At 36.6% G+C, this 27,271-nt stretch overlaps 2 protein-coding genes across 2 annotated transcripts in view; one reads left to right on the top strand and one right to left on the bottom strand.

Annotated features, from left to right (window-relative positions):
* The first annotated feature begins 13,714 nt into the window (after positions 1 to 13,714).
* Positions 13,715 to 20,924, top strand: OR10Z1 (olfactory receptor family 10 subfamily Z member 1). The gene is made up of 2 exons (XM_077941629.1): positions 13,715 to 13,848; positions 14,765 to 20,924. The coding sequence occupies exon 2, from the start codon at positions 14,878 to 14,880 to the stop codon at positions 15,817 to 15,819; it is 942 nt and encodes a 313-aa protein (XP_077797755.1). The 5' UTR covers positions 13,715 to 13,848; positions 14,765 to 14,877; the 3' UTR covers positions 15,820 to 20,924.
* SPTA1 (spectrin alpha, erythrocytic 1) overlaps positions 19,643 to 27,271 on the bottom strand; it is a 74,919-nt gene continuing 67,290 nt past the window's right edge. Inside the window, 8 exon segments of the mRNA XM_077982523.1 lie at positions 19,643 to 19,741; positions 19,743 to 19,802; positions 21,223 to 21,367; positions 22,103 to 22,249; positions 22,638 to 22,691; positions 23,607 to 23,794; positions 25,976 to 26,027; positions 26,478 to 26,495. Of these exon segments, the coding sequence (XP_077838649.1) occupies positions 19,643 to 19,741; positions 19,743 to 19,802; positions 21,223 to 21,367; positions 22,103 to 22,249; positions 22,638 to 22,691; positions 23,607 to 23,794; positions 25,976 to 26,027; positions 26,478 to 26,495 (763 nt within the window).

Genomic DNA, 27,271 nt, shown 5'->3' with positions numbered 1-27,271 from the left:
TTTTCTTGCATTAGCACACCGGTTTGGGCTTTTAATAAGATGTTGTACATAGTTGGCAAGAGTGGACATCTTAGGAGAAGGAGTTCAATATTTTGCAATTAAGTGTGATGTTAGCTTTATGTTTTTCATAGAAACAAAGTATTTACCAAAAATAAATATTGATTTTTACAAATACATTTTTTCACAAATATTGAGGTGAATAGATCAATGTGTCACCTTTTGTCTGTTAGTGTAGTGAATTATATTAATGTATTTTTTAAAAATAAATCAGTCTTGCACTCTTAGCATAAATCTCCTTTGACATGGAATATTATCCTTCATATGCATTGATATAATATGTTTTCTATTATTTTGTTAGAAACATTTTTGAAAGTATTTTAATGTATTATAGTGGTCTCTAATTTTGTTTTCTGATAATACACTTCTTGGGTTTCAGTTTTAGTGCTATTCTGGTTTCATAAAACGAGATGTTAATGATTCTCCAACATCTTATTTCCTGAAACAATTTGTGTAAGCTTGTTTTATCTTTTCTCTTAAATAATGAAACAACTGTGAACTAGAGTTTTCATCCTGGGAAGTTTTATAGTTTAAAATCAATTGCTTAAACATAATTTTTATTTTTGGTAGGTTGTGGTTTTAAGAGAATTTGTTGAAATCTAAATTTTCTCCTTTATTGACAGTAACTTGTTCCCAATATTGTAGGACCTGAATTAATATTCTCTCTTTCATCTCTGCTTTTGTAATTTCTTTCTTTTTATTCCTGGTCAGTCTTCTTAGGAATTTATCAATTTCTCTAAGAACTGCAAAGACTCAAATTGTGATATTGCTGATTTCCTTTTTGCTCTTTTTAAATTCTTTACTTTTCATGTCCTTATTATTTTCTTCCTTCTCCTTATTTTTGGGTTAAATTTACTTTTTCTTTTACATTCTTAATTTTAAGCATAGATTATGCTTTTGTTACTATCTTCTTTACTAACATCAGAATTTAAAACCATCTCTCTCTGCTGACAATATGATTCTATATCTAGAAAACCCTAAAGACGCCACCAAAAGGCTACAAGACAGATAAACAATTTTGGTGCTATTCCTACCAAACTACCACATCATTCTTCACAGAATTAGAAAAAAGTATTCTAAAATTCATGTGGAACCAAAGAAAGATCACAAATAGCCAAAGCAATTTGAAGTAAAAAGACAAAGCTGGAGGCATTACAACACCCAACCTCAAACTATACTATAAGACTATAAGAATCTAGTAACCAAAGAAGCATAGTGCTGGTACAAAAACAGACACATAGACCAATGGAACAGAAAAAAAAAAAACAAAAAAAAACTCAGAAATAAAGCCTCACTCCTACAATCATCTGATCTTTGACAACACTAACAAAAACAAGCAATGGGGAAAGGACTCCCTATTAAACAAAGAGTGCTGGGATAACTAGCTAGCCATAGGCACAAGATTGAAACTGGACTCTTACCTTTCACCACATATAAAAATCAACTCAAGATGAATTAAGGATTTAAAGGTAATACCCAAACTATAAAAATCCTATTAAAAAAAAATCTAGGAAATAACCCTCATGATATTGGCCTTTGCAAATAATTTTTGGCTAAGTCACCAAAAGCAATTTCAATGGAAACAAAAACGGACAAATGGGCCTAATTAAACTAGAGTTTCTGCACAACCAAAAATAAAAATAAAATTAAAAAACGTAAAAATAGAGTAGACAACCTACTGAAACCTACTGCATGGGAGATAATATTCACAAACTATGCATCAGACAAAGGCCTACTATCTAAAAGTCTATAAGGAACTTAAACAAGTCAACAAGCAGAAAACATATAATTGCATTAAAAATGAGCAAAGAACATGAACAGATACTTCTCAAAAGAAGACATACGATTTGCCAATAAACATATGAAAAAATGCTCAGCATCACTAATCATCCAAGAAATGCAAATCAAAACCATAATGAGATACCATCTCCCAAAAGTCAGAGTGGCTATTATTAAAAATTGAAAAACCAACAGATGCTGGTGAGGCTCAGAAGAATAGGGAATGTTTATATACTGTTGGTTGGAATGTAAATTAGTTCAGCCACTATGGAAAGCAGTTTAGAGATTTTTCAAAGAACTTAAAACAGAGCTACCATTCAACTCAGCAATCCTATTACTGGATATATATCCAAAGGAAAATAGATCATTATACCAAAAGACACACGCACTCATACGTTCATCACCATGCTATTCACAATAGCAAAGACATGGAATTAACCTAGGTTCCCATCAATGAATGATTGGCTAAAGAAACTGTGCTACATATATACTATGCAATACCAGTCATAAAAAAGAAAAAAAAATTATGTCCTTTGCAGAAACATGGATGGATCTAGAGGCCATAGCCCTAAGTGAATTAATGCAGGAACAGAAAGCCAAATACTGCATGTTCTCACTTGTAAGTGGAGCTAAACATTGAGTACACACGGACATAAACATGGGAACAATAGATACTGTGAACTATTAGAGGAGGAAGGAAATGATGGCAGCATGGGTTGAAAAACTACTTATTGGGTACTATGCTCATTACCTGGGTGCAATACACCCATGTAACAAACCTGCACATGTACTCCCTGTATCTAAAATAAAAGTTGAAATAAAAAAATTAAACTATAAATTTTCCCTTAAGCAATTTTTAGGTGCATTTCACAAACAAAACAATTTTTGTTTTTATTATCATTCAGGTATAAATGTTTCCTTATTGAACTTGTGTATTACTTTTTGGCCAGAAACTATGTAAAAAAAAAAGAGAGAGAGAGAAAGAAAGAGAGAGAGAGAGAGACAGATATTAGCCTGACTTTCTTCATTTGCTCACCATTTGTACCAATTACTTCATCCAGAGACTTATGTACTCAGATTGGCCCAGTTAATATTAGGTGGTCATCCTAGATTGAGACATGGGTTGAGAAAAAAGGATATTAAGCAATAAACATGGGAATTAGGGATGTTGTATATGAAATAAAATAGAGAGAGTAAGAATGGAGTGAGAAGGTCCAGTTATTCCTCCCATAGGTAAAAATTATGAAACATGGACAAAAGCATTAGAAACAACAATTTGAAGTCATTAGAAAAAACAAAAGCCGTCAGGAACTTGAGAAGTAGTTAATAATAAAATATTGCTATTTTATCTTTTCAGTAAGAACTGTGGGTTTGAAGCTTTATTGTTTAGAAACAGTCTCCAGCATACCCAACCCAACCCCTAGAGGGCAGATTATAGAGTTTAAAGCAGACACAAAATTGGAAATTTAGAAGGGAAATTTTGTAAATGAGAGAGCAACAGAAGAGTTAAAATACCAAATCTGACTATTATCTCTGCAAAAGCCCTGACTTATCATGGGGAGCTCAGTGGAAGATAAAATACATACACAAGGAAAAGGGAATATACTCTTGAAAGACTGAATGACTCTTGGTAATATTTGTGAGTTTGATAGTTTATAAGCACTGCCTGAGTGTATTCCTTTTGTACCATACAGATTTGAAGGCTGCAAGTGAACACCATATTGGCTTAAGCTGTTAGACAGCAGAATTCAGAAGTGTTAAAGGAACTACAGAACTAGGAAAATGCGGAGAGAAAATCTCAAGATCTGAGGATAAATTCTGTACAAATATTTACTGTCAGCTAAACTATATGCAGACAGCTAAACTATACATTCAGTGGAGATAATCATGAGGCCAGACTAGAAAAGAAAGATAAAAGAAATAAAGCAGCATCTTGAAGCCAAACAACATGAAAAAATACATAAACTGCTGCAAACAGTTGGTGATAAATATTTTGCATTGCTCCAGAAAAATTAACTGCCTATTAGACACACAAAAAGAATAACTCCCCAAAAATCAGATTTTAGAATCACTATAATTTCTTTCTAAAATGTTTGGTTTTCAACCGAAAATATTTACTAATACAAAAATTTTGTAAACTATTTATACACAAGAAAAAATATAGCCTATAGAAATTGATTTCAAGTGAACCCACAATTTGGATTTTGCAGTATTCACATTCAGGTTTTTTAGAAATATGATCAAAGAATAAAAGGAAAATATGCCAATAAAGAGTAAACATGTAGATAGTATAAAATTATAAAAAGAAAATTATAAAAAGAAACGAATTGGATATCTGGAGCTTAAAAGTCCAACAATGGCCGAACTGCAAAGTGTATGAAATGGCCTCAACAACAAATTGGAGATAGTAGAAAAAAGAATAAGTGAATCTGAAGCAATTTCAATAGCAATTTATCTGATCTGAAAAAATACAGAAGAGAAAATATAAATAAAATAAACAAATAAGACCTTTTTTTTTTTTTTTTTTTTTTTTTATAGGGTCTCACTCTGTTACCCAGGACAAAGTGTGATCATAGCTCATTGCATCCATGTTCTGGGCTCAAGCAATCCTCTTGCCTAAGCTTTCCAAGTAGCTGGGGCTACAGGCATGTACCATCATGCCCGGCTAATTTTTTGATTATTTGTAGAGACAGAGTCTCACTATGTTGTCAAGGCTGGTCTCAAATTTCTGGAATAAAGCATTCTCCTACCTCAGCTTCCCAAACTGCTGGAATTGCAGGTGTGAGCCACCATGCCCAGCCTTTTTCAGACTTATGAGACAATATTAAGTGATCCAACATATATGTAATTGAAATCTCAGAAAAAGACGGAATGAAAAAAGACTTCAAGATGGCCAATTAGAAGAATTTCATGCCTGTATCCTTCATTTAGAAGAACCAAAATAGCATATAGACAGTCATACCACACATACATTATCCAAGAAGGAACACTGGAATTCAACAGAGAAGCAACAGGAAACATCAAAAGCAGAGAAAGAGAAGGGACAGTGGTAGTGTGCCTGGCCAAGATCAACTGGGAGCCAGGAGTGACTTCCCATCATGGGCAAAGAGTAAGTGAGAGACTTCTAGCAGTCCACATTTGTACAATGGAATCATACAAACGTGGCCTCAAGAGAATCCCTTGATCCTCCCAACTCCTAAAATGAACATAGAGAGCTGCTGGGAGACTGTGGGATGGAACTGCTCCAGAAAGGGAACTCATGACGTGTCCCACACTCTGTCTGAGACATAATTGGCTACAGCAAAATGCCAGCTTCAAAACTAATCTTTGGCAGATCCCATGCTTTCCTGGGGCCCAGAAATGCTAGAACTGAGGTGTTTCAGAAATTCAAGCTATCACTTCTGGAATGGAATAATGAACTGGGGGTACTCCCAATGCTGGAGCTAAGAAGTATGCAAGGTGTGGGCTATAGCTGCCAGTGCCAGGAAGCAAGTGCTACCAGGACAGAGATGGGAATCTGAGTGGGGCACAAGTTGCCACTGAAACTTGGTCACTAGCTGGTTGGGGCTCCTGCAGCAGGAGCAGGAGTGTGAGCTAGTCATGGGCTATCACCACTAAACCTGGGAAGGAAGCCCTGTTGAGACAGGGGAATGAGAGGGACACTCTTTGCTGGCCTTGGCAGTGGTCACTGAGGATGACCCAACTCTCTCCATTGGCAAGGCCTCAACGTCGATGGTACTACCCCTCACTGAACACTCCACCTGGGGCCTGATTATTTCCCCTCCCAGCAGGCTAGTGCCTGCTCTCGTCATTGGCGGGGCTGGAGCACTGGGCGACCAAGCATGATTTTGCCCCCCACCCCGAGAGCACATCCCCTGAAGTCCTGGAAATTACCCAATCCAATCCACCATGTTGGACACCTGAGCACTCCTGGGTGCTCAAGTTTTGGTATAAACTTCTAGCTGTTACCACCTGTATTAGTCCATTTTCATACTGCTATGAAGAAATACCCAAGTCTGAGTAATTCACAAAGAAAACGGTTTCATGAACTCACAGTTCCACATGGCTAGGGAGGACTCACAATCATGGCAGAAGGTAAAGGAGGAGCACAGTCACATCTTACATGGCAGCAGGCAAGAGAACATGTGCAGGGGCACTGCCCTTTATAAAAAACCATTAGCTCTCATGAGACTTATTCACTATCATAAAAACAGCATGAGAATAAACTGTCTCCATGATTCAATTACCTCCTGCTGGGTCCCTCCCATGACACATGCGGATTATGAGAGCTACCGTTCAAGATGAGATTTTGATGGGGACACAGCCAAACCATATCCCCACCTCAGATGGCACCTATCTGAAGGCCTGAAGACTGGCCCACCAAGCCCATCACATTTAGTGCCAACATCAACACACACCATACAGGACCCAGAGAATCATCAAACCACAGCTATTGCCATCACTCACACCATGCCAGCTTCCCGGTGTCCTGAGAACCTCACCACTCACCTAGTCTGCTACTGCCACTGCTGAATACAAATAAGTCACCCGGAGGCCAAAGAATTGGCTTGCCAGTAACTGCTAACACAGGTGTCAGTATATATCACCCTGGTGCATAAAGATAGGCACTCTCAGCCCACAGCTGCCACCACTGGGGCCTGACAACCAGTCCAACTGGCATCTTGGACTGCAGCACCATTTACCACAGCCTCCATTAATAACCACATCTTAATCCACCAAGGAAATCACAGATTCCACTAACTCTATTTGTAGTCAAAGAAATCATACAAAAACTACACTAATGCAAACACCTGGATTCAAAGCCAAAGTACCCTACCCAGCTAACACCATAGATACATCTTCAGGAAAAAGTCCTCCCCTACAAAAGTAAATTCAAAAATTGAAAGAAGTGATGGTTATATCAGATGAGCAAATATAAATATAAGACAAAAAAATATGAAAAAGCAAGGAAATATAACACTTCTAAAGAAACATGTTAAATTTCCAGCAATAGATCTTAAATTTTTAAAAATTCAAAATTCAAGGAAAAGAATTAAAAATATTTATTTTCAAAAAGCTCAGTGAAACCAAGAAAATTGTGAACAACAAAATAAAAAGCTACAAAAACAATAAAGGATGTAAATAAGAAATAGGTTGTTTAAAAATAAACCAAATACAAACTCCAGAACTGAAGAATTCGTTGAAGAAAATACAAAATACATTTGAAAGTGTCTACAATAGACTAGATCAGGCAGAAGAAAGAACCTCAGAACTTGAAGACAGGTCTTTTAAAAATAATCCAGCCAGACAAAAATAAAGAAATAATTTAAAAAATGAACAAAGCCTTTGTAACATTTGAGATAATATAAAGCAATCAAATATTCAAATTATCAGTGTTTTCAAAGGCAAAGAGGCAATAAAATAATTCAAAAACCTATTTTTACAAATGATAGATAAAATATTTCCTACTTTAGCAAGATATGTAGACATTCAGATATAAGAGGCTCAGTGATCCCTAGCAAGATATAATGGGAAAAGTGCTTCCCCGTGGCACATTATAGTCATATTTTCTAAAGTCAAAGAAAAAAGATGAATCCTAAAAATTGGAAGAGAAAAGCCTCTAGTAATCTATAAAGGAAAATCCATTAGATAAAGAGTGGATTTCTCAGTAGACACCTTATAGGCCAGAAAAGAATAGGATATTTTCAAAGTGTGGAAAGGAAAAAAAAACTTAACAACAAATAATACTATGTCAAGCAAAATTATCTTTCATAAATTAAGATGAAATAAAGTATTTCCCAGATAAGCAAATGCTGAGGAAAATCATTACATTGAACTAACCCTAAAAGAAATGCTCAAGGAAGTCCTAAATCCGGAAGCAAAAGGACAACATCATGGAAACATCTGAACATATAAAACTCACTAGTAAAGCAATTGCACAAAAGATAAAGAGAAAAGACTCATATGATACCACTACAGAAATCCACCAAATCAAAATGGTAGTCAATATAGGAAAAAGAAAGCAACAAAGAATATAGAAAACAAACAGAAAACAACCAATGATATGACAGCCTCACAATTACTAATAACCTTGAACGTAAAGAGATTGAATTTTCTACTTAAAAATATAGAATGGGTGAATGAATTTAAAAACATGATCAAACTATATGCTGCTTAGAAAAAAACTGGCCTTAAGGAAAAACTTAAGAATAATTTTTTAAAAATCATGAAACAAATGAAAATGGAAGCACAACACACCAAAACCAGTGGGATACAGCAAAAGTAGTGCTAAGAAGGAAGTTTATAGCAATACGTGCCTACATCAAAAAAATCGAAAGATAAATTAACAGTCTAACAATGCACCTTAAGGAACTTGAAAAGCAAGAACAATTCAAACTTAAATTTAGCAGAATAAATGAAGGAATAATGATCAGAGCAAAAGTAAATGAAATAGAGACTAAAAAATTACAAGGGTCAACAAAATGAAAATTTAGTTTTCTATGGAGACAAAAAAAGTTGATAAACCACTAGCTCAACTAATGAAGAAAAGAAGAGAGAAGACTCCAACAAAATTGGACATTTAAAAGAAGACATTTCAACTGGTAAGACAGAAATTCAAAAGATCATCACACACTATGCTGACATATATGCTGACAAACTGGAAAACCTAAAGGAAATGTATAAATCCTGGAAATATACAACCTCCCAAAGTTGAGTCAGGAAGAAATAGAAAACCTGAACAGTCCAATATCAAGTAGGGAAGTTGAATCAGTTATAAAATTCTCACAACAAAGAAAAGCCCAAGAGCATATATATTCGCAGGTATATTCTACTAAATGTACAAAGAACTAATGCCAATTCTTCTGAAACTATTCTAAAAAATTAAATAGTATGAAATTTTTTTCCAACTCATCTGTGAGGTCAGGATCACCTTGATATTACAACCAGATAAAGACACAACAACAACAACAGCACATCACATGCCAATACCGTGATGAACACAAATGCATAAATGCTCAAGAAAATACTAGCAAATGGAATCTTGGAGCTCATAAGAAATGTATATACAATGATCAACTGATATTTATACTGGGCATGCAAGGATGGTTCATTATATGCAAATCAATAAACATGATACTTCACACTAACGGAATGAAGCATAAAAACCATATGATCATCTCAATAAATGTAGAAGAAGCATTTGCTAACATTCAACATTGCTTTATGATAAAAACTTTTAACAAGCTAGGCATAGGAGCAACATATCCTAAAATAATAAACGTTATATATGATAAACCCATAGCAAACATCATATGAATGAAGAAAATGTGAAAGCCTTTGTTCTAAGATACGAAACAAGGATGCCCACTTTCCCCAAAACTGTTCAACATGACACTGGAAGTTTCAGCCAGAGAAATTAGGAAATAGAAAGAAACCAAGGCATCCAAACTGGAAAAGAGGAAGTCAAATTTTCCCTCTCTGCTGTTAATATAATCTTACATATAGCAAAATCTAAAGACTCCACCAAAAATTACTAGATTTGAATTCAGTAAAGTTGCAGGGTACAAAATCAGTAGATTTTGTACAAAATTCAGTAGCATTTCCATATATCAATAATTATCTAGCTGATACAGAAATCAAAAGACAACAACCTTTATAATACCTACCCCCCTCCAAAAAATACAGAAGAATAAATATAACCAAGGAGGTAAAAGATCTCCACAAGGAAAATGATATAACATTGATGAAAGAAATTGAAGATGACACAAACAAATGGCAAAACATCCCATGCTCATGGATGGGAAGAAATAATAGCACAGAACAAGAAAAAAAAAATTCTAAAATTTATATAAAGCCCCAAACGAGCATGAATAGCTAATGCAATTCAGGGCAGAAAGAACAAAGCTGGAGGCATCACATTACCTGACTTCAAAATGTATTACAAGGATATAGTACCCAATACAACGTGCTGTTGGTAAAAAAAAAAAAAAAAAAAAAAAAAAAAAGGCACAAAAACCCATGGAATAGAATAGAAAGTCCAGAAAGAAAGTCACATTCTTAGAGCCAACTGGTCTTCAACAAAGCCAATGAGAACTTACCTTGAAGACAGGACATGTTCTTCAATTTATGGTGCTGGAAAAATTGGATAGCCACATGCAGAAGAATGAAATTAGACCCCTGTTTCTCATCATAAACTCAAAATTGATTAATGACTTAAACATAAGACCTTAAATGATAAAACACTAGAACAAAACCTAGAGAAACATTTCCTGGACATTGGTTTAGGCAAGTAATTTATCACTAGGACATCAGAAGAACAGGTGACAACAACAAAAAAATGGGACCACATTAAACTAAAAAGCTTCTGCATAGTAAAGGAAACAATCAACAAAGCAGAGAGCAATCTATTGAATGGGAGAACATATTTCCAAGCTCTTTATCTTGCAGGGAAATTGTATCCAGAATATACAAGCAACTCAACTCAGCAGGAATATAAACCCAAATAATCCCATTAAAAAGTGGGCAAAGAACATGAATAAACATTTTTCAAAAGAAGGTATACAAATGGCTAACAAGTATATGAAAAAATGGTCAACACCAAAAATCATCAGACAAATGCAAATCAAAACCACAATGAGATATCATCTTACCTCAGTCAGAATGGCTGTCATTAAAAATAACATGCTGGTGAGGATATGGAGAAAGTTTCACATATTTGCTAGTGGGAATGTAAACAAGTACAGTCACTATGAAAACAGTATGGAGAGTTCTCAGCTATTTTATCCAGCTATCTCACTACTAGATATCTATATAAGGGAAAAGAAATGGATATATCAAAGGGATAACTACTACACTCACATGTTTATTGTAGTACTATTTACAATAGCAAAGATATGCAATCAAGCTAAGTGTGCATAGATGGATGAATGCATAAAAAACAAAAATGCGGTAGGTATACACACTGAAACAATATTCAGGCATAAATGGATGCAATCATGCCATGTGCAGCAACATGGATGGAACTGGAGGTGATTATCTTAAGTAAAATAAACCAGACACACAAAAAGTAAATACTGCATGTTCTCACTTCTATGTGGGAGCTAAAAATTTGATCCTATGGAAGTAGATACTGGAAAGATAGATTAAAAATACTGGGAAGGGTCAGGAGGAAGGGTTGCATGAAGATAATTTTGTTAAATAGCATTAGTCAGGGTTCTCTAGGGGGACAGGATGAATAGGATAGATGTATATATGAAAGGGAGTTTATTAAGAAGTATTGACTCAAACAATCACAAGGTGGAGACCCACAATAGGTCATCTGCAAGCTGAGGAGCAAGGAAGCCAGTCCGAGTCCCAAAACCTCAAAAGTAGGGAAGCTAACAGTGCAGCTTTCGGTCTGTGGCTGAAGGCCTGAGAGCCCCTGGCAAACTAATGGTGCAGGCCCAGGAATCCAAAAGCTGGAGAACTTCGAGTGCGATGTTCGAGGTCAGAAAGCATCCAGCACAGGAGAAAGATGGAGGCCAGAAGACAGCCAGTCTAGTCCTTCCACACCCCTCTGCCTTTTATCCTAGCTACACTGGCATCTGATTAGATTGTGCCCATCCACATGGAGGGTGGGTCGGCCTCTTCTAGTCCACTGACTCAAACGTTAATCTCCTTTGGCAACTCCCTCACAGAGACACCCAGGAACAACACTTTGCATCCTTCAATCCAATCAAGTTGACACAATAATAACCATCACCCAGCACAAATACACAGTGAGATGGAGTAAATTCAATGTTTGATATCAGAATAGGGTGACTATGTTTAACAAAAATGTATTGTGCTTGGGTGACAGAAGCTCTGAATACCCTGACTTGATTACTACGCATTATATACATGTAACAAAATATCTCATGTACCCTATACGTCTGTAAAAACAAAAAATAAAAAGATAAAGAAAAATATTGAAGAAATAATAGCAGAAAACTTCCCAAATTTGGTGGAAAATATTAATTTACTAGTTCAAGGTGTTCCATAAGCCACAAGTAAGAGAAACACATAAGGTACATTTGAGTATATTTTAGTTAAATTTCTTATAGTAAAGAGAAAATATTAAAGCAAAAAGAGAAAAATGACACATCACTTAAGGGTAGAAAAATGATACAATTAATGATAGCATTCTCAACAGAAACTTTTGAAGACAGAGACATTGAAAATGGCATAGAAAGATGAAAGAAGAAAGCCCTGATGACTAGTAATTTTATATCCAGCAAAAGTACATTTTACAAATAAAGAAAAAGTGAAGATATTTTCAAATAAATAAAAAGGTAGATAATGTATTGCTAGCAAAACTACACCATAAGAAATACTAAGAGAAATCCTTAAGGCTGAAGGAACTTAAAATCTGATTATACGAGAAAGAATGAAGAGCACTGAAAATGATAAACATTGGTTAAATATAAAAGATTATGCACAAAGGTAATTTTCTCTTAATTTCTTTATGATAGCATATGCCTGTTCAAAAATTACGACGACGTGTCAGTAGGTTTACATAATTGGGACTAAAACATTGCAAATTTTCTACATTTAACTGGAAATAATTCAATGTTAAGTTTAAGTAGATTATGTTAAAAATACATGCTGTAATTCCTAGACCAACAACTAAAACAACATTGCAAGAAAAATAGTTATAAAATTAATTGTTATTTTATTCCGACATCTAACTCATCTTTTGGATCTTCCTAACCCCACAGCAGGATCCTGGGAAATAGTATGGTGAACAAAAGAAAGGCTTCTTAAGTCTACTTGCCACTGCATCACCAATTGGCTGTGTTATCTTGGGTAAGTTATTTAATATTTTTCATGCCTCAGTTTTCTTATAGGAAAAATAGGAATAATACTACTACTTATATATTTTATTAAATTCATATAATGAAATTAGTCGATATCTGGTGATGAATACATGTTGCCAATTACCATTGTTGTTTCTATTAAATCAGTCAATGAGTGAAGATGTATGTTGAAGGTGCAACTATTTACACGATTAGTATATCAGAGACACATGCATTTTAAGAGTGACAAGTCAGATTAACCTAGTTGTAGGTAGACTTCTGGGACATTTTAAGGTTTCAGAACAATCTGAAGGTAGAAATATCACCTTCAGATTGTGAAGATTATATCAGATTATATCACATATATCACATGTCTGGATGCAGATATTGCAGCATAGTTGAAACAAAGGAAGAAGATGAAAATAAGGTAAAGTGGCTTTTAAAATGATGCATCTGAGTAAAAAATTGAATAGACAAATGAGGATGCAGGAATAGATTGACTCTGAAAGAGATCAGAATTTTCTTCAGAATGACTTTAAAACCAGACACATATCCAAAGTAGTTATATCAAGCTCTTGAGACAACAGTGGGGAACAGCTGAATTCTTGTTTCATTTTTAAATTATACATCTTATGGTATAAATGTATAGGCATAAGTCCTTAGTTCTGTAATTTTGGACTGGTTATTTAAAGTCTATTAAGCTCAGTTATACTTCTATAAAGTGTAACTATTAACACTATGTCACTAGGCTGCTGTAAATTTTAAAAGAGATTTATCTTGTGAAAAAAATTAATGTAATATTTAGCACATGGTACCATATTTATTATTTAAATCATGATCCTAGTATCTCTTGTTCACATTCCCCTTTCTGCTTTCCCCAAAAGGGTATTCCCAACTAATGACACAAAAACACAATTAGATGCGCTTCCTGAGACAGCACCCATTGGGACTAGGGAGTCCTCCGAGAAAGAAGCTGTTTGGATGGAAGAAGATATTATTTACCACCTGGAACTAGGGGTGTGGAAGAAGGTTTCTTGGTATCATTTGGAGACATCACACTGCTCAGAATAGGAGATTCCAAAATGCATCTCAGGTCTTTCTCCTGTGGGCTAGCCTGCTGGGAGGCAGTCTAGTGCATGGCAACTAAAAGGCAGGACTTGCTTTATGAGCCTCTTCAGGTCAGTGTGAGCCTGTTCAGGCGAGGGGAGAATCATCCCTTGACTTATGCTTTGGTTTAGAGTAGAGTTTTTGGAGGCAGCAGTACCTGATTTTGGGCTGAGAGATGCCTGCTGCACAACCTGCCTCGAGCTCTGGCTTTTTCTTCAGTGCTCAACATAGATTCCCAGGTAAAAGGAGCCTGCCCTACTCTGCCCAAGGAATTTGGAAAGGGTAAAATGGCATGGAAGAGGGGTTGTATAGATACAGTGATTATTGTTGAACAAGCTATTTCTTATTCTATGTTCATATTAGTGTGTGTTCCATAGTCTCTAAAGAGAGTCATCATTGCGTGGGGAAAATAAGGATAGGTTAAGACTCACCATACCTGTTTTCTAATCCTGGTTCTGTGTGACTTCAAGAAAGTCACTTCACCTCTCTTAGTCTTTGTACCTGATCTATAAAACAAAATCCATTAAGATCAAGTCTCCCCACCTACCCACAAAGTTCTTACAAGCAATACGGGTGTTTCCGTATGTGTATTTTCACATGACAGTGTAGGTATAAAGACAATATAAACGTATATGTTGTGTGTGTATCTTTATATGTGATGTGTGTATCTATGAATTTGCACACTCTAAATACATATGTATTTGTAATGTGTGTGCATGCCTGATATATTCGTGGATATGGCCATTAATATCAAATGTACAATTTATAGTTTTGAATGTGTAAAATATGCATAATTATGTGTAAATGCTATAAAGCATATATACACCTGCATGTATGTAGTCATATGTATGTTTGTGTACAAATATGTGCATATGAATGTCTGTGATTGTGTATCTGTGTATATGTATATGTACATACAGTCATATGAGAATGGACCCATACATTTGTGTCTAACAAATACTTTTTTGAAGTTTGAGTAGAGTCTAAATCAGAGCTTCCTTTTTAAGTTACAACAGGAACAAGAGAAAAAGAATCCATATCATCCACCTTTTAAAGAAGCCAGGTACCTACTAGCAAGGTGGAAGAAATCATCAAATCTATCAGGGATATATCTCTCAGAATGGGGCAAACCAATGTAACCTCCTGGAGGGATTTTGTCTTCCTGGGCTTCTCCGGTTCTGGGGAGTTGCAACACCTTCTCTTTGCCTTGTTCCTCTCTCTGTATCTCGTCACTCTGACCAGCAATGTCTTCATTATCATAGCCATTCGGCTGGATAGCCATCTGCACACTCCCATGTACCTCTTCCTTGTCTTCCTATCCTTCTCCGAGACCTGCTACACTTTGGGCATCATCCCTAGGATGCTCTTTGGCCTGGCTATGGGGGACCAGGCTATCTCCTATGTGGGCTGTGCTGCCCAGATGTTCTTTTCTGCCTCATGGGCCTGTACTAACTGCTTCCTTCTGGCTGCCATGGGCTTTGACAGATATGTGGCCATCTGTGCCCCACTGCACTATGCCAGCCGCATGAATCCTAACCTCTGTGCCCAGCTGGTTGTTACTTCCTTCCTGATTGGATACCTCTTTGGACTGGGAATGACACTAGTTATTTTCCACCTCTCATTCTGCAGCTCCCATGAAATCCAGCACTTTTTTTGTGACACACCGCCAGTGCTGAGCCTAGCCTGTGGGGATACAGGCCTGAGTGAGCTGGGGATCCTCATCCTCAGTCTTCTGGTCCTCTTGGTCTCCTTCTTCTTCATCACCATCTCCTACGCCTACATCTTGGCGGCAATACTGAAGATCCCCTCTGCAGAGGGGCAGAAGAAGGCCTTCTCCATTTGTGCCTCGCACCTCACAGTGGTCATTATTCACTACGGCTGTGCCTCCTTCATGTACTTGAGGCCCAAAGCCAGCTACTCTCTTGAGAGAGATCAGCTTATTGCCATGACCTATACTGTAGTGACTCCACTCCTTAACCCCATTGTTTATAGTCTAAGGAATAGGGCTGTACAGACTGCTCTGAGGAATGCTTTCAGAGGGAGATTGCTGGGTAAAAAATGAAGGTTACACCAATAGGACACTTTCTTCTGTGTAGGCTGGGCATAGACCAAGAACCCAAGCCAAAGGGCCAGGTATTCAAGTCCTCAGGCCAAAGCTTTCCTACCCCCAATCATCTGGAAAAGCCTTATCCTGCCTCTTGCCCTTCCCCCCGACTGCTTGGAAATGCAAAGGCGGTGCTTCCTGCCTGCTCACTGTGCACAACTCAAAATGAGCCCAAAATCTGAATTTTAACTTTCAGCCTCTTAGATGCCACCCCTAGTTACTGAAACCCATTAAGAATTAAAAAATTTAATTAAGGTAATCAAGAATTTTTTAATCGAGCTGAACAAAAGTTTGGAGTGTTCAAGTTCAAGGCAGGGCTGGCAGGAGCCTATCAGGGATACTGTAGAGATTTCTAAAATCATTACATAATTAGACTATTTGACCTGTAATGTTCTTCCAAGATTGGAAACCTGGTGAATATCAGCTTGACAGGTTAGTTTAAAGCTTTGTTAATGAACAGGTGGGTCATTTTTACTCCCACTGGGTGTCTTTCATCTTTTTATGCTTTTACTATTTTTTTAATTGCAACTTTTATTTCATATACAGTGGGGCACATGTGCTTATAGGTTCATCATTGTGCTATTGACAGTAGCAAAAACATGGAATCATCTTTTTATATAGTTGTCCTTCCTATCTCTGACTCTATTACTTTGCCCTTTTTGTTTTAATTGGTTTTCCAAGCTGGGTGGATTCTATTTCAGAAAATATATTTACTTCCTTTTTTTTGGTAATTGTTAACGCTCTCTGATAGCTTCAGAATCTTGCATGTTAAAGACCCTTCTCATTTGGGTCACTCACCAAACTGGATACTGTTCTTTTGAATCTATTGCAAAACTATCTATTCTGCCTATTTCACTTTCCACATATAATATGGTTATATATAGTGGCAGATATTATTTGAGAAAGTATCATGAACTCACAAGACCGTCAAGCAGGAGTTTGAATCCAAACTCTTCAACTTACTAGCTGTGTGACTCTAGGTAAGTTATTTAACATTTTTCAGCTTCAGAGTTCTTATCTTTAAAATGGTTATAACTTCAGTTTTGTGTTGGTGGCTAAACAGGATCATACATACAAAGAATTTAGCACAACCCTTGGATCATAGTGATCTTCCAACAAATTCCAGTTGCTACTATTAAAATGTGAGAAGGAAAAAGATACTGCCTTTTAGTTCAGGTAGAGTTTACTCTAGGTAGAGGATCAGAGAAGACTTCATGTCTTAAATAGTATTTGAACTTGTTCCCTAAGGATGGATGAGCTTTGAATGCACTGACGGGGGGAAGTACATTATCAGAAGAGAGAACATAAAAGCCAAAGGCTTGATGGTAAGACAATATAGGCCCATTTCAGAGTGTGTGAGTTATTCAGAGGGGCTGGAAACACCTCACAAATGATGTTGAGAAGTTAGTTTGAGTCAAGGCTTACTTGTTGAAAGAATTTGAATACCTTGCTTCAGACATGGTCTTTTTGTCTATAGGAGATAAGGCACAATAAAACGTTGAACAGAGAGTGGATCTGGGAAGGGATTTAGGAAGATGAATCTAGCAGCGGAGGGGATGATAGATTTCAGCAGAGAGAAACCAGAGGCAAGGAGATCAGCAAGAAATCCATGGATATCAGGTTAAAGAAAGGCAAAGAGGCTTGAATATGGATAGTGACATTCAGAGACTGAAGGAAATCACAAACATGAGATTTTGAGAAGGTAGAATTCATAGGATTTGGCAGTAAGAGAGAAGTGAGGCATGGCTTGAGAGACGAGGAAAGAACTTAGGCTGAGAAGATATTTTTCAGACAGCAATCCATATTTTTCTATGCTCTCAGGAAAGAAACACATCCTCTAGTTGGAATTTGATGAAAACTGAATTTGAGAGGAAGGAAGTTAGATCTCAGAGAACAGGATGAAGACAAGTAGATGAGTTAGTCAGATAGCCAAAAGGGCCTCATCAGGGAGAAGGTCATCTACTCTAGAGTTCTCCATATAGGGAGAAGTAATCTCTCATTGCACTGAGGCCATGTGAGCAAATTCATTTCACCAATTCATTCAGTCTGCCCAGCATAACATTGCCTAAATGCATAGTGACCAAAGGTTAGTAAGGATGTTTCAAGTATTGCTAAGTAATACTTAATGGTCTAACTTCCACATGTAGTAGTCTTAAGTATGGAAGGGTATAAAATCACTTGGAGGTATTTTTCAAAATAGGTGTTTCTGGAATCTATATTTGTTTCTACCTTGAAACAATTGATCTGGGATAGGGAAAACATAATAGTCTTCAAAATCTCGTTTGGTGATTCAAATTTCCTCCCTTGATTAAGTATGTGACTATGTGCTTAAAAAGGGCAAACTCTTCTTCCGGGTACACACATTTGACCCACTAAAATGACTAATAATTTGATCTAGGTCTTGAAAATTTTTGGCAGGGTTAGCATTGGGGGAATGGAACCACATCCACTTTTGCTTGTGATTATTTTCAGCACAAATAGTTTTAGACTATCCATACATGATAACTGTGATATTAAACAATGCTAATTTTTGATGGCCTATATCTTTTCCAACTGTACTATTTTTGGTAACTCATAATTAGACAATTTAGACATTTGTGAACATTAATTTTGAAAATACTTTCTGCTTGTTATATTCCATAGTATTTGACAATTTAAGAAAAGAGTCACTAAAATACCTGTATGTTGTTAGTATCAATGATAACATTTTAGCTTTAACGATTTTTTTGTTTAGAAAAAGGCTCTTATGACAGGATTTGTCCTGCACAGATTCATTTCTATGCAGAGGAAGGGACTGAGACTTAAGATGGTAATCAAGGGGCAACATTAATGGATTGGTAATTGGGGACTATTTGTGCAGAATGCTAGCAGTTTTATACACAGCAAATAAGTGATCTAAGAATTCTCACCAGCTAATGACACCATTACCTTTTATAAATCAAATCAGAATGTCGGCATGTAAACCTGTTCAGACTAAACCTGGCCTGAAAATTTATGAAGATATTATCACCTCTTCTTTTTTAAAATTAATTCTTAATTTTATAAATAATTCTATTAACTTACTTTAATTGGATATGGAAGTATTATTTTTGTTACATTAAAACTTAAGAGAAAATACGGGTGCTTGGAGAACAAGAGAAAGCCCTGCTATGCTGGAATTTTGTCATTCTGAGAGTAATGACAGCTACCATAATTTTGAATTATGGAAAAAAATGTTAAGAAGAAAACAGGTGTTATGTTGATCTGTGTGTTGTTTCATTGTACAAACTAAAATATTCATGTTCTCCAGAATATCAAATATCTTTATTTTCAAATTTAAATTTAAACACATTCTAAAGTTTAAAAAAATTGTTTGCAAATTGCCTTGGATTTTATTTATTTACTATACCATGGCCCTTCTTTACAGTAAAATTAGCTGCCCACTCTTATATAAGTACAGTTCTCAGAAATATAGAAGCTCAACATTTCACTTAACTTTGCCCCAAAAATATTGTTAAAAAGAATTACTATATAATAGGAATAAAGCATAATGATAAAGACATGCAAAACAGAACAAATAAAAAATAGAAACTTTGACACGCCTCAGCAGTGACTAGTTGCATACAAAATAGCATCCACTCCTCCAACTCTATTAACCTTTCTATCTCCCACCCTTGAGATTTTTTAAGATCCTGCAATAAATGTAATATGCACACAAACACAAGCACACACACACACGAGGCCATCTTTTATCTTCCACATTTGCCTGTACTCTTCACCCCCCAGTAAATTTCCCACAACACTAAGATTTTCTATGATCCACGAGGAGCTGCTTATGAGTTGCCAAAATAGGAATTGGTGAAGCCAGCGTAGTCATAGCCAGAGAGATGGCTTCGACCCTGTGGGTCCATATATTGCTGCATATGTGTGGCACAGAATGACACTTGCTCTGGGGTAAGGGCCTGAAAAGTATAAAAAGAGAAAAATACGGTTATAGGGATTCAAAATAGCTGGTTCCTTGGGGCTTCCCATATTATGCCCTAAATGCAGGAGATGGAGAGTCTCTGGAAGATGCAAGCGCTGTTTCTATTACACACAATTTTTTTCTCATAAATGTATAACATCTAATGAGTAACTTAACTTTTAATCTCAGCCCTTTCTTGAAAAAGAGCTTACTTACTTTGATTATTCTGTAAATCTCATTCCCTAAAGTTGTTTTATTAAATAGAGGGAGTTATATGCCTAACAACATTTGTTGACCACTTGATCTATTTCATCCTCCTGGCTGCTTTGAGATGTGGGGACTAGCATGTTTTATGAGTAAGGTAAAATACTCAAGAAGGTAGAATAACTCACCAGTGGTCACACTGCCAGAAAGTGGCAGAGCTGAGACTTGAACTTATGATCCTCTTATGCCAAAGAGTTCCTCTCTTGGCTGTGCTGTTTGACTACCAAGTAGATCCCTAAAGATTCCAATAAGTTAGCACGTGGGTGGGTGGATGGTGGGTTCCAGATATTGTCTGAAAGACCACATCATTTTCTTTTTGTAACAGCTTTGTCGAGTTATGATTGATAAAGAATTGTACCTTTAATGTGTACAGTTTGATGAGTTTAGACAATTGGATGAGTTTGTGCAAAATGATACCATTGTGTATGTGACCCTTTGTAATCTGGTTTCTGCTTAATTGTTTTCCCTTTCACTTCCTGTTACCATCTTCCTACTTTAGGTATTAGGAAAACATGTTTTTTCAAGTTCCTTTGCACACACACTTGCCTTTGCCTGAAACACTTAAGCTTTCCTTTGGTCACTTGATGAGTTCCTGCACGTCCTTCAACACTCACCCTGTGTTAATCATAGATGATACCTTCCCTGATGCAAGTATTTTAAGGAGAGGAATGAAGAAAGCTCTTGGAATCAGAGAGAAGAGAGATTACTTCTGGTTGTAATAAAATCCCCCACATCTTTGTTCCCATGACAGATGTGTTTGCTTCTGTCACAGTGTTTTTAACTTGTAAAGTTCTGTCTTCCCCACTACACCTGAGTCTAGGGACTGTGTCTTACTAAACTGCACTCCTCATGCCTGGAACATAGTAAGCATTCAATAAATGCTCTTTGAATTAATGAGAAAAAAAGAGAAATATCCTTAAAAACCGAGTTGCAGATTTTGAATGGACTCTCATATTCAATAGAGAACCACAGTACATTTTTGAGTTGGGTCAAGACAAATTGAAGTGGTGACCAAACCAAATGACATCTTGTGCAAGGGGAGGTCTGAAAAAAAAAAAAGTGGGTGGGTTTTTTCAAAGTAGGCCACCGGGCCTGAGATGACCAAAATTCAAATTAGGATGACAGTGTAATAGTGGAAGCAACCAGAATCAGACCTGCTTCATGTCTTCTTTGGTAATATATGACTTGCCCTCCGCCAGGGCTTGGAAAGCATTCTCTATTTCATTGCTGGACTTGATGTTTTCTGACTCCTTGTGAATCAGGAAAGCGGTATAGTCCTCCAGTGAGACGTAGCCCTTCCTGTGGGAGAAATGGATCAGGAGCTGAGCCTTCTCAAGGCAGAGAAGGAAGGCCCCTTTTATATCCTACTCAGTGTTGTGGAAACAGAGGAAAGCCAGATTCTCCAAGTGCCTCTTCCAGCTAAGCTTTCTAGGATGAGATGGGTTATGCTCTCCATTTTGGCTCCCCTTCATCACAATTTTACAGCCAAATACACACTGTTTACTAAGCTCCAGACTTTGTTTCAACATGGGTCATTCAGCCTGATTCTCGGTGAATTTTGAAATTTTCCATCAGCACCTCAAATAATTTCTGCTTCTTCGGTTTTTAGTACTAGCAAGAATTAGTCCCTAACAGTAACTTGATCTCTTGATGATCTAACACACTCCCATAAGCACATAACAACCCCAACCCCATGTGTTGGTCTCTGAATCACCTATGTCTCCTTAAAATCTCACATACATGAAGGGATTCTTCTCTCTAGTCTCATCCATAAAAGCAACTGAAATTCATAGATTGAACATAAATCATGAATTGGAGAAATTGTAAAGCTAGTCCTTGAGTTAAAGTTAGCACAATTTACTGCTGAGCTAATCTTGAAAGGGCACCAAGAGCTGCCTAATTCATTTATGGTTGCCTATTTCTTCCTATTCTCAGATGAGTTAATTTCATGTTTTATGGATCATTTTACTCTCTGTGCTTCTCCCTCCAAACCCCCATCCCTGCTGTGGTCTGATCCCCTAGTCTTGTTCCTACCTCCCTGGATCCACAGCATCCAGGAACTTCTTAAACTCGGGCTCATGTTCATCCTCCTCCACCATGGGCAAATAGTAATTGAGTCCTCTCAGGCAGGACAGGAACTCTTTGTGAGTCAAGTGCCCTGTCAAATTCTCATCAAAGTGTCTAAAGAATAAAAAAAGAAAAAAGTTTTTTTGTCAAGCTCAATAGAAAAACCAAGTGAGAACAGAAAGGAATATGTCTTATTGTGTCAGCTGAAGCTTTATTGACCTGTCATAAAGCTATCAGAGGACTGAATAGAAAGCCTGTCTGTGTCCTGTACATTTTTTTTAACCTAATGGATAGAAAGAAAAGCACAAAATGTTGAGAATGAAGAAACATATTTTTTGAAGTCTGAAAATCTCACAGAAAGCCATGACTGGAGCTAATGAGCATATCTAGGTCTTCATTTAAGATTCCATCAAGCCTCATAGAGTGAGAGAAACATTATTTGTAGCCTCATTCTGAATAGTCTGAAAAACAAAGAAGCAGTTAACTATGAAATTATACTCACTTATAGATTGTACTAAACTCCTTCAGAGTCTCTTCACTCACACCTATCGTGTCCCTGAAAGAAAAAACAAAAACATGAATTTACCCTGTATATAAAACACAGGGTAGAAGAACACAAGCTACATGGAAGAGAGAGAAATTTGAATGGACAATTTGCTATTTGAGTCATCTAGTTCAAGAGTTGGCAAACTGTAGTCCGTGGGCGAAATCTGGGCTGTCACCTGTTTTTGTACAGTCCAGGAGCCAAGAGTAGCTTTTACATTGTCATATGGTTGAAGATAATCAAAAGAATAAAATTTTTTGAAACATGAAAATTACATAAAATTTAAATTTCAATGTCCATATACAAAGCTTTATTGGAACATGGCCATGGTCATTCACTTATCACAGCTGCTTTTTTCACTGTAACAGCAGAGTCAAGGAGTTACAGCAGAAAATATATGAGCCTCACAAAGTCTAAATTATTTATTATCAGGCCATTTACAGAAAAAGTTTGCCAATCCTTATCTAGATAAAAATGTTGCCAAAATGCTATTGAGACCTGCAGCTGCTTTGATATGATGAATTTATCTAGAAAATAATGAGTTTCCACCCTTCTGTTCTATTTGGCCATGCTTTAAATGTTTCTTTTGTTTTAGACATTACATTTTAGATAAAATTCTATGAAAGGGAATGGTTTCCTAAGAGATCACATAAGATGGTGAAAGAACTCTGAGAAATTGGGTATAAAAGTCAGTTGTTGTACAAATGGGTGATGAGTAGGCTCAGGTGGATGGAGAGCACTGTCTTTTATTTCATGATGGATTTCAGTATAAAGAGAAATAGTCATTCTGTGGGGCAGTAAAGACCCAGAACATTGGTACTCTGAAGCAACTCTTTTATCTGGTGCACCAAACTCTAGCCCTTAGTTAAGGTCCTAACACCTAACACCACCTGCACCCCTCCCTGCTCTGGTGCGTTCCCTCAATACTTGGCCTGGATCTGTTGCTCCAGGTTGTGTTGCATCCGCAACCCAAGCTGGTACAGCTGGTCCCACTGCTGGGCCAATCCAATGGTGCTGTATTTGATATCAAGGATCAGAGCATCTTCCATGTTGTCCCCCAGGTCCTCAATCTTGGTTAGTTGACGCTTCATTGCCTGGATCTCCTTCTGTTTTCTCTGGAAAAATGACAGAGAAGAGAGACAGTCAGTCGTCCACGTTGCCAGCTCAAAACCTAGAGGTGAAAGAGGAGATAACTGGCTGATTTTGTTTTCAGGGATTTTCTTGTTGTCTGTGAAAAAATGAACTACTCAGGAAAATCACTTCACTTCTGTAGCCCTCATTTATAAAATAATGGGAAGTTTAGGTGAATAAAACCTGTCATTCTCGTATTCAGTAATATATAAATCTAAGAGTTAGTAGTTATACATACACACACATACTGTTCACTCCTGGGCTGCCTTCGTCAACTTGGGATGATGTTCATGGGCTGCTCCTGCCACGCAGACATGTTATATGCCAAATTTCTGGATCTTGCCATGCTTTCTCAATGAGGGAATATTACTCCCCACAGAGGGCAAGTGTGAATTGATTCTGATGATTGTGGAGTGCAGTGAAAACAATCTGGGATATGACAAAGCTTGTAGCCCTTCAAAGGTCAAATTTTCCTGACATATTTTTTTTAAGTTTTAATTATATATAATAGATGTACATATTTCAGAGTATACATGACAATTTAATATGTTCATATAATTTGTAAAGATCAAATCAGTATATGTTGGATGTCTATTACCTTAAACATTTGTCTTTTCTTTATGCTAGAAACATTCAAATTATTTTCTTCTAGCTATTTTAAACTATACAAGATATTATTGTAAACTATGGTCACCCTACTGATCTATCAATTACTAGTCTTATTTCTTCTATCAAACTGTATATTTATACCCAATAATCAACCTCTCTTCATTCCTCTGTGTCCCCCTACCATTCCTATCCTCTAGTAACCTCCAATATACTCTCCTCATGAGATCCATTTTATTTAGCTCCCACTTATGAGTGAGAACATGCAATATTTGTCTTACTGTGCTTGGCTTATTTCATTTAATATAATGACATTCATTTCCTTCCATGTTACTGAAAATATCAGAATTTCATTTTTTAATGGACAAATAATATTCCATTGTGTATACCATATTTTCTTTATCAGTTAATCCATTGATGGGCAGTTAGGTTGATTCCATATTTTGGCTATTGTGAATAGTCTCCCTGTTATCTCCTGTCATAAACATGGGAGTGCAGATTTTTTTTGATATATTAATTTTCCTTCTTTTAGATATATACCCAATAATGGGATATGGTCTTTCTCTTTTTAATTTTTTGAGGAATTTCCATAGTGTTTTCCATAGTGGCTGTACTATTTCCACTTTCTCTACATCTTCACCAGCATCCATTATTTCTTGTCTTTTTGATAAAATAAAAGGAGCTCATCAAGTGACCAAAGGAAAGCCTAAGTGTTTCAGGCAAAGGCAAGTGTGTGTGCAAAGGAACTTGAAAAAACTGTTTTCCTAATACCTAACGCATAAAGTAGGAAGACAGTAACAGGAAGTGAAAGGGAAAACAATTAAGCAGAAACCAGATTACAAAGGGTCACATACACGATGGTATTATTTTGCGCAAACTCATCCAATTGTCTAAACTCATCAAACTGTCCACATTAAAGGTGCAATTCTTTATCAATCATACCTCGACAAACTCACTTTAACTCAGGTGAGATGACAGTCAGAACTACCTGACATTGTATTCTTTAGTATTTCATTATTTTGTTAGAAAAATAATTAAATATAATTAGTTTTTTTTCTGCTGCAAGAATGATAGTAAAGTTGAGAAATGCTGTTCTAACCCATTACTTTGCTCAACTGTCAAGAGATTATTAGATTCAGTTGTATCATCTTACTACATCATATAATATCAGAAATTTGCCAGTGTTAGGCACTTTTACATTTGCTCCTTTACTTCATCATTATGTTCTAAATCCTTTGTAGCCACAAAACATGAACCCATCCAGTTACTGTTCCCAAAGCCTCTCCCACTCTGGGCAGATCAGAGTCTCCCATGAAATTCTTTCCTCAGGGCAAACAGTGAGTCTACAATGGATACTAACTCTATTGTATAGATGCAGAGATTGAAATTCAGAGATTTAAGTAGACTGAGGTTTATATTCATGATGTGGTGGCCTATGGTTAAAACGGACTTTAGGTGATACATACCTAAAAGTATCTCCTGGGCTGCCCTTAAGTGATTATTTTTACACTCTTTATAATTTTGACAATATCTTCAGCTAATGAAAAAACAATACTTACTTTATTTGCTTCCAGCTGGGATTCCAGAGTTCCTGTTTCCTTGAGCAATGATCTAGTTAAGAACCAAAGGAAAACATTATGTATCACATCACAGGTCAATATTTTATACATTCATACCAACTCAAAGCTCCTCTGTTTCAACTTCTTCAAGGTTATGTGGCTTCCATGAAGCGAAGTTTCACAGAACCAAATTTTCACAACCTTGCCAGACTGATGAGAAGGGAAGACTTTCCCTAGTTGTTCTCTGACTAGGAGAAGGCTTTCATGTACCCCTCTTAATTATTCTTCTTAAATATACACTTAAGCAATGTAGGCAAGATTCCATCTAGTGAAGTATAAGGGTAGAATGAAATATAATGAGCTTTTCCTTCTCACGCCACATTTTTATTTCCATACTACCAGATTACAATGGAATGAAGATGCCTCAGCACTAAGTCCTTCTTAATGAATTCTTCCAGAATAATATAATAAAACAAACATGATGATAACATAAAATACTGACCCATCCAGAAAGTAAGCCCTGGACATGGAGGTCCGGAACAGGAATCACATGAGAGAAAAGGGAGATGATATGTTAAAATGGATTACATTAACGATCTCATTTCCTCAGATTTATGAAACATTTTAAATCTTTTGTTGCCACAAAACATGAACCTGTCCACCCACTGGTTCCCAAGGCCTCTCCCACTCTGAGAAGAGCAGTCTCCCGTAAAGCTCCTTGCTTCGGGACAAGGAGCACCAATGTTAAGGAATATGCTTGGTATTGGACACACACAGCCAGGATGTGATGAAGTCATCCAGGAAAGAGTAAGAGAAGGGTGTTCTGTGTCTTCTCTGCCTTCTGTCAGAGGGTTTAGACGTGGTATAGGATTTCTTTTTGTTCATTTGTCATTGTCAGTGAGTATGTAGAAAAGTGTATATTATGAATTGTCTAAACCACCACATTAACTCTCAGAAGACCACAGTTTTGACCCACCTACTGGATACCATCTACCAACTTTGACCATGTATTCTAACATATTACATCTTCTAAGTCTCCTTTTTCTAGATCATTTACCCCAGAAGATGTGACGTACGTTATCTTCAGGTGCAGAACAGTTTGCTACTAATAAGTACAATGAACATAAATTATCTCACTTGATTCTCATTAGAACTTTAGTAGGTGCACAACAGAATGGCTTCATAGGAGGTATTCATAGAAGGTTCTGCTTCTGGTTGTGCCAGTAAATACATTTGTGACCTTGAGCAAGTAAATTTATCTACTTGAACTTTCCACACTTGGAAACAGAGCTAATA

Source organism: Macaca mulatta, chromosome 1 (genome assembly GCF_049350105.2).
Source record: "Macaca mulatta isolate MMU2019108-1 chromosome 1, T2T-MMU8v2.0, whole genome shotgun sequence".
NCBI lineage: Eukaryota > Metazoa > Chordata > Mammalia > Primates > Cercopithecidae > Macaca > Macaca mulatta.
Note: the sequence above shows the minus strand (reverse complement) of the source record. Positions and strands in the feature narration are given on the sequence as shown.

What these genes read in the sequence shown, in the direction of transcription:
- OR10Z1 (XM_077941629.1), top strand. Translation starts at nt 14,878, where the DNA reads ATGGGGCAAACCAATGTAACCTCCTGGAGGGATTTTGTCTTCCTGGGC.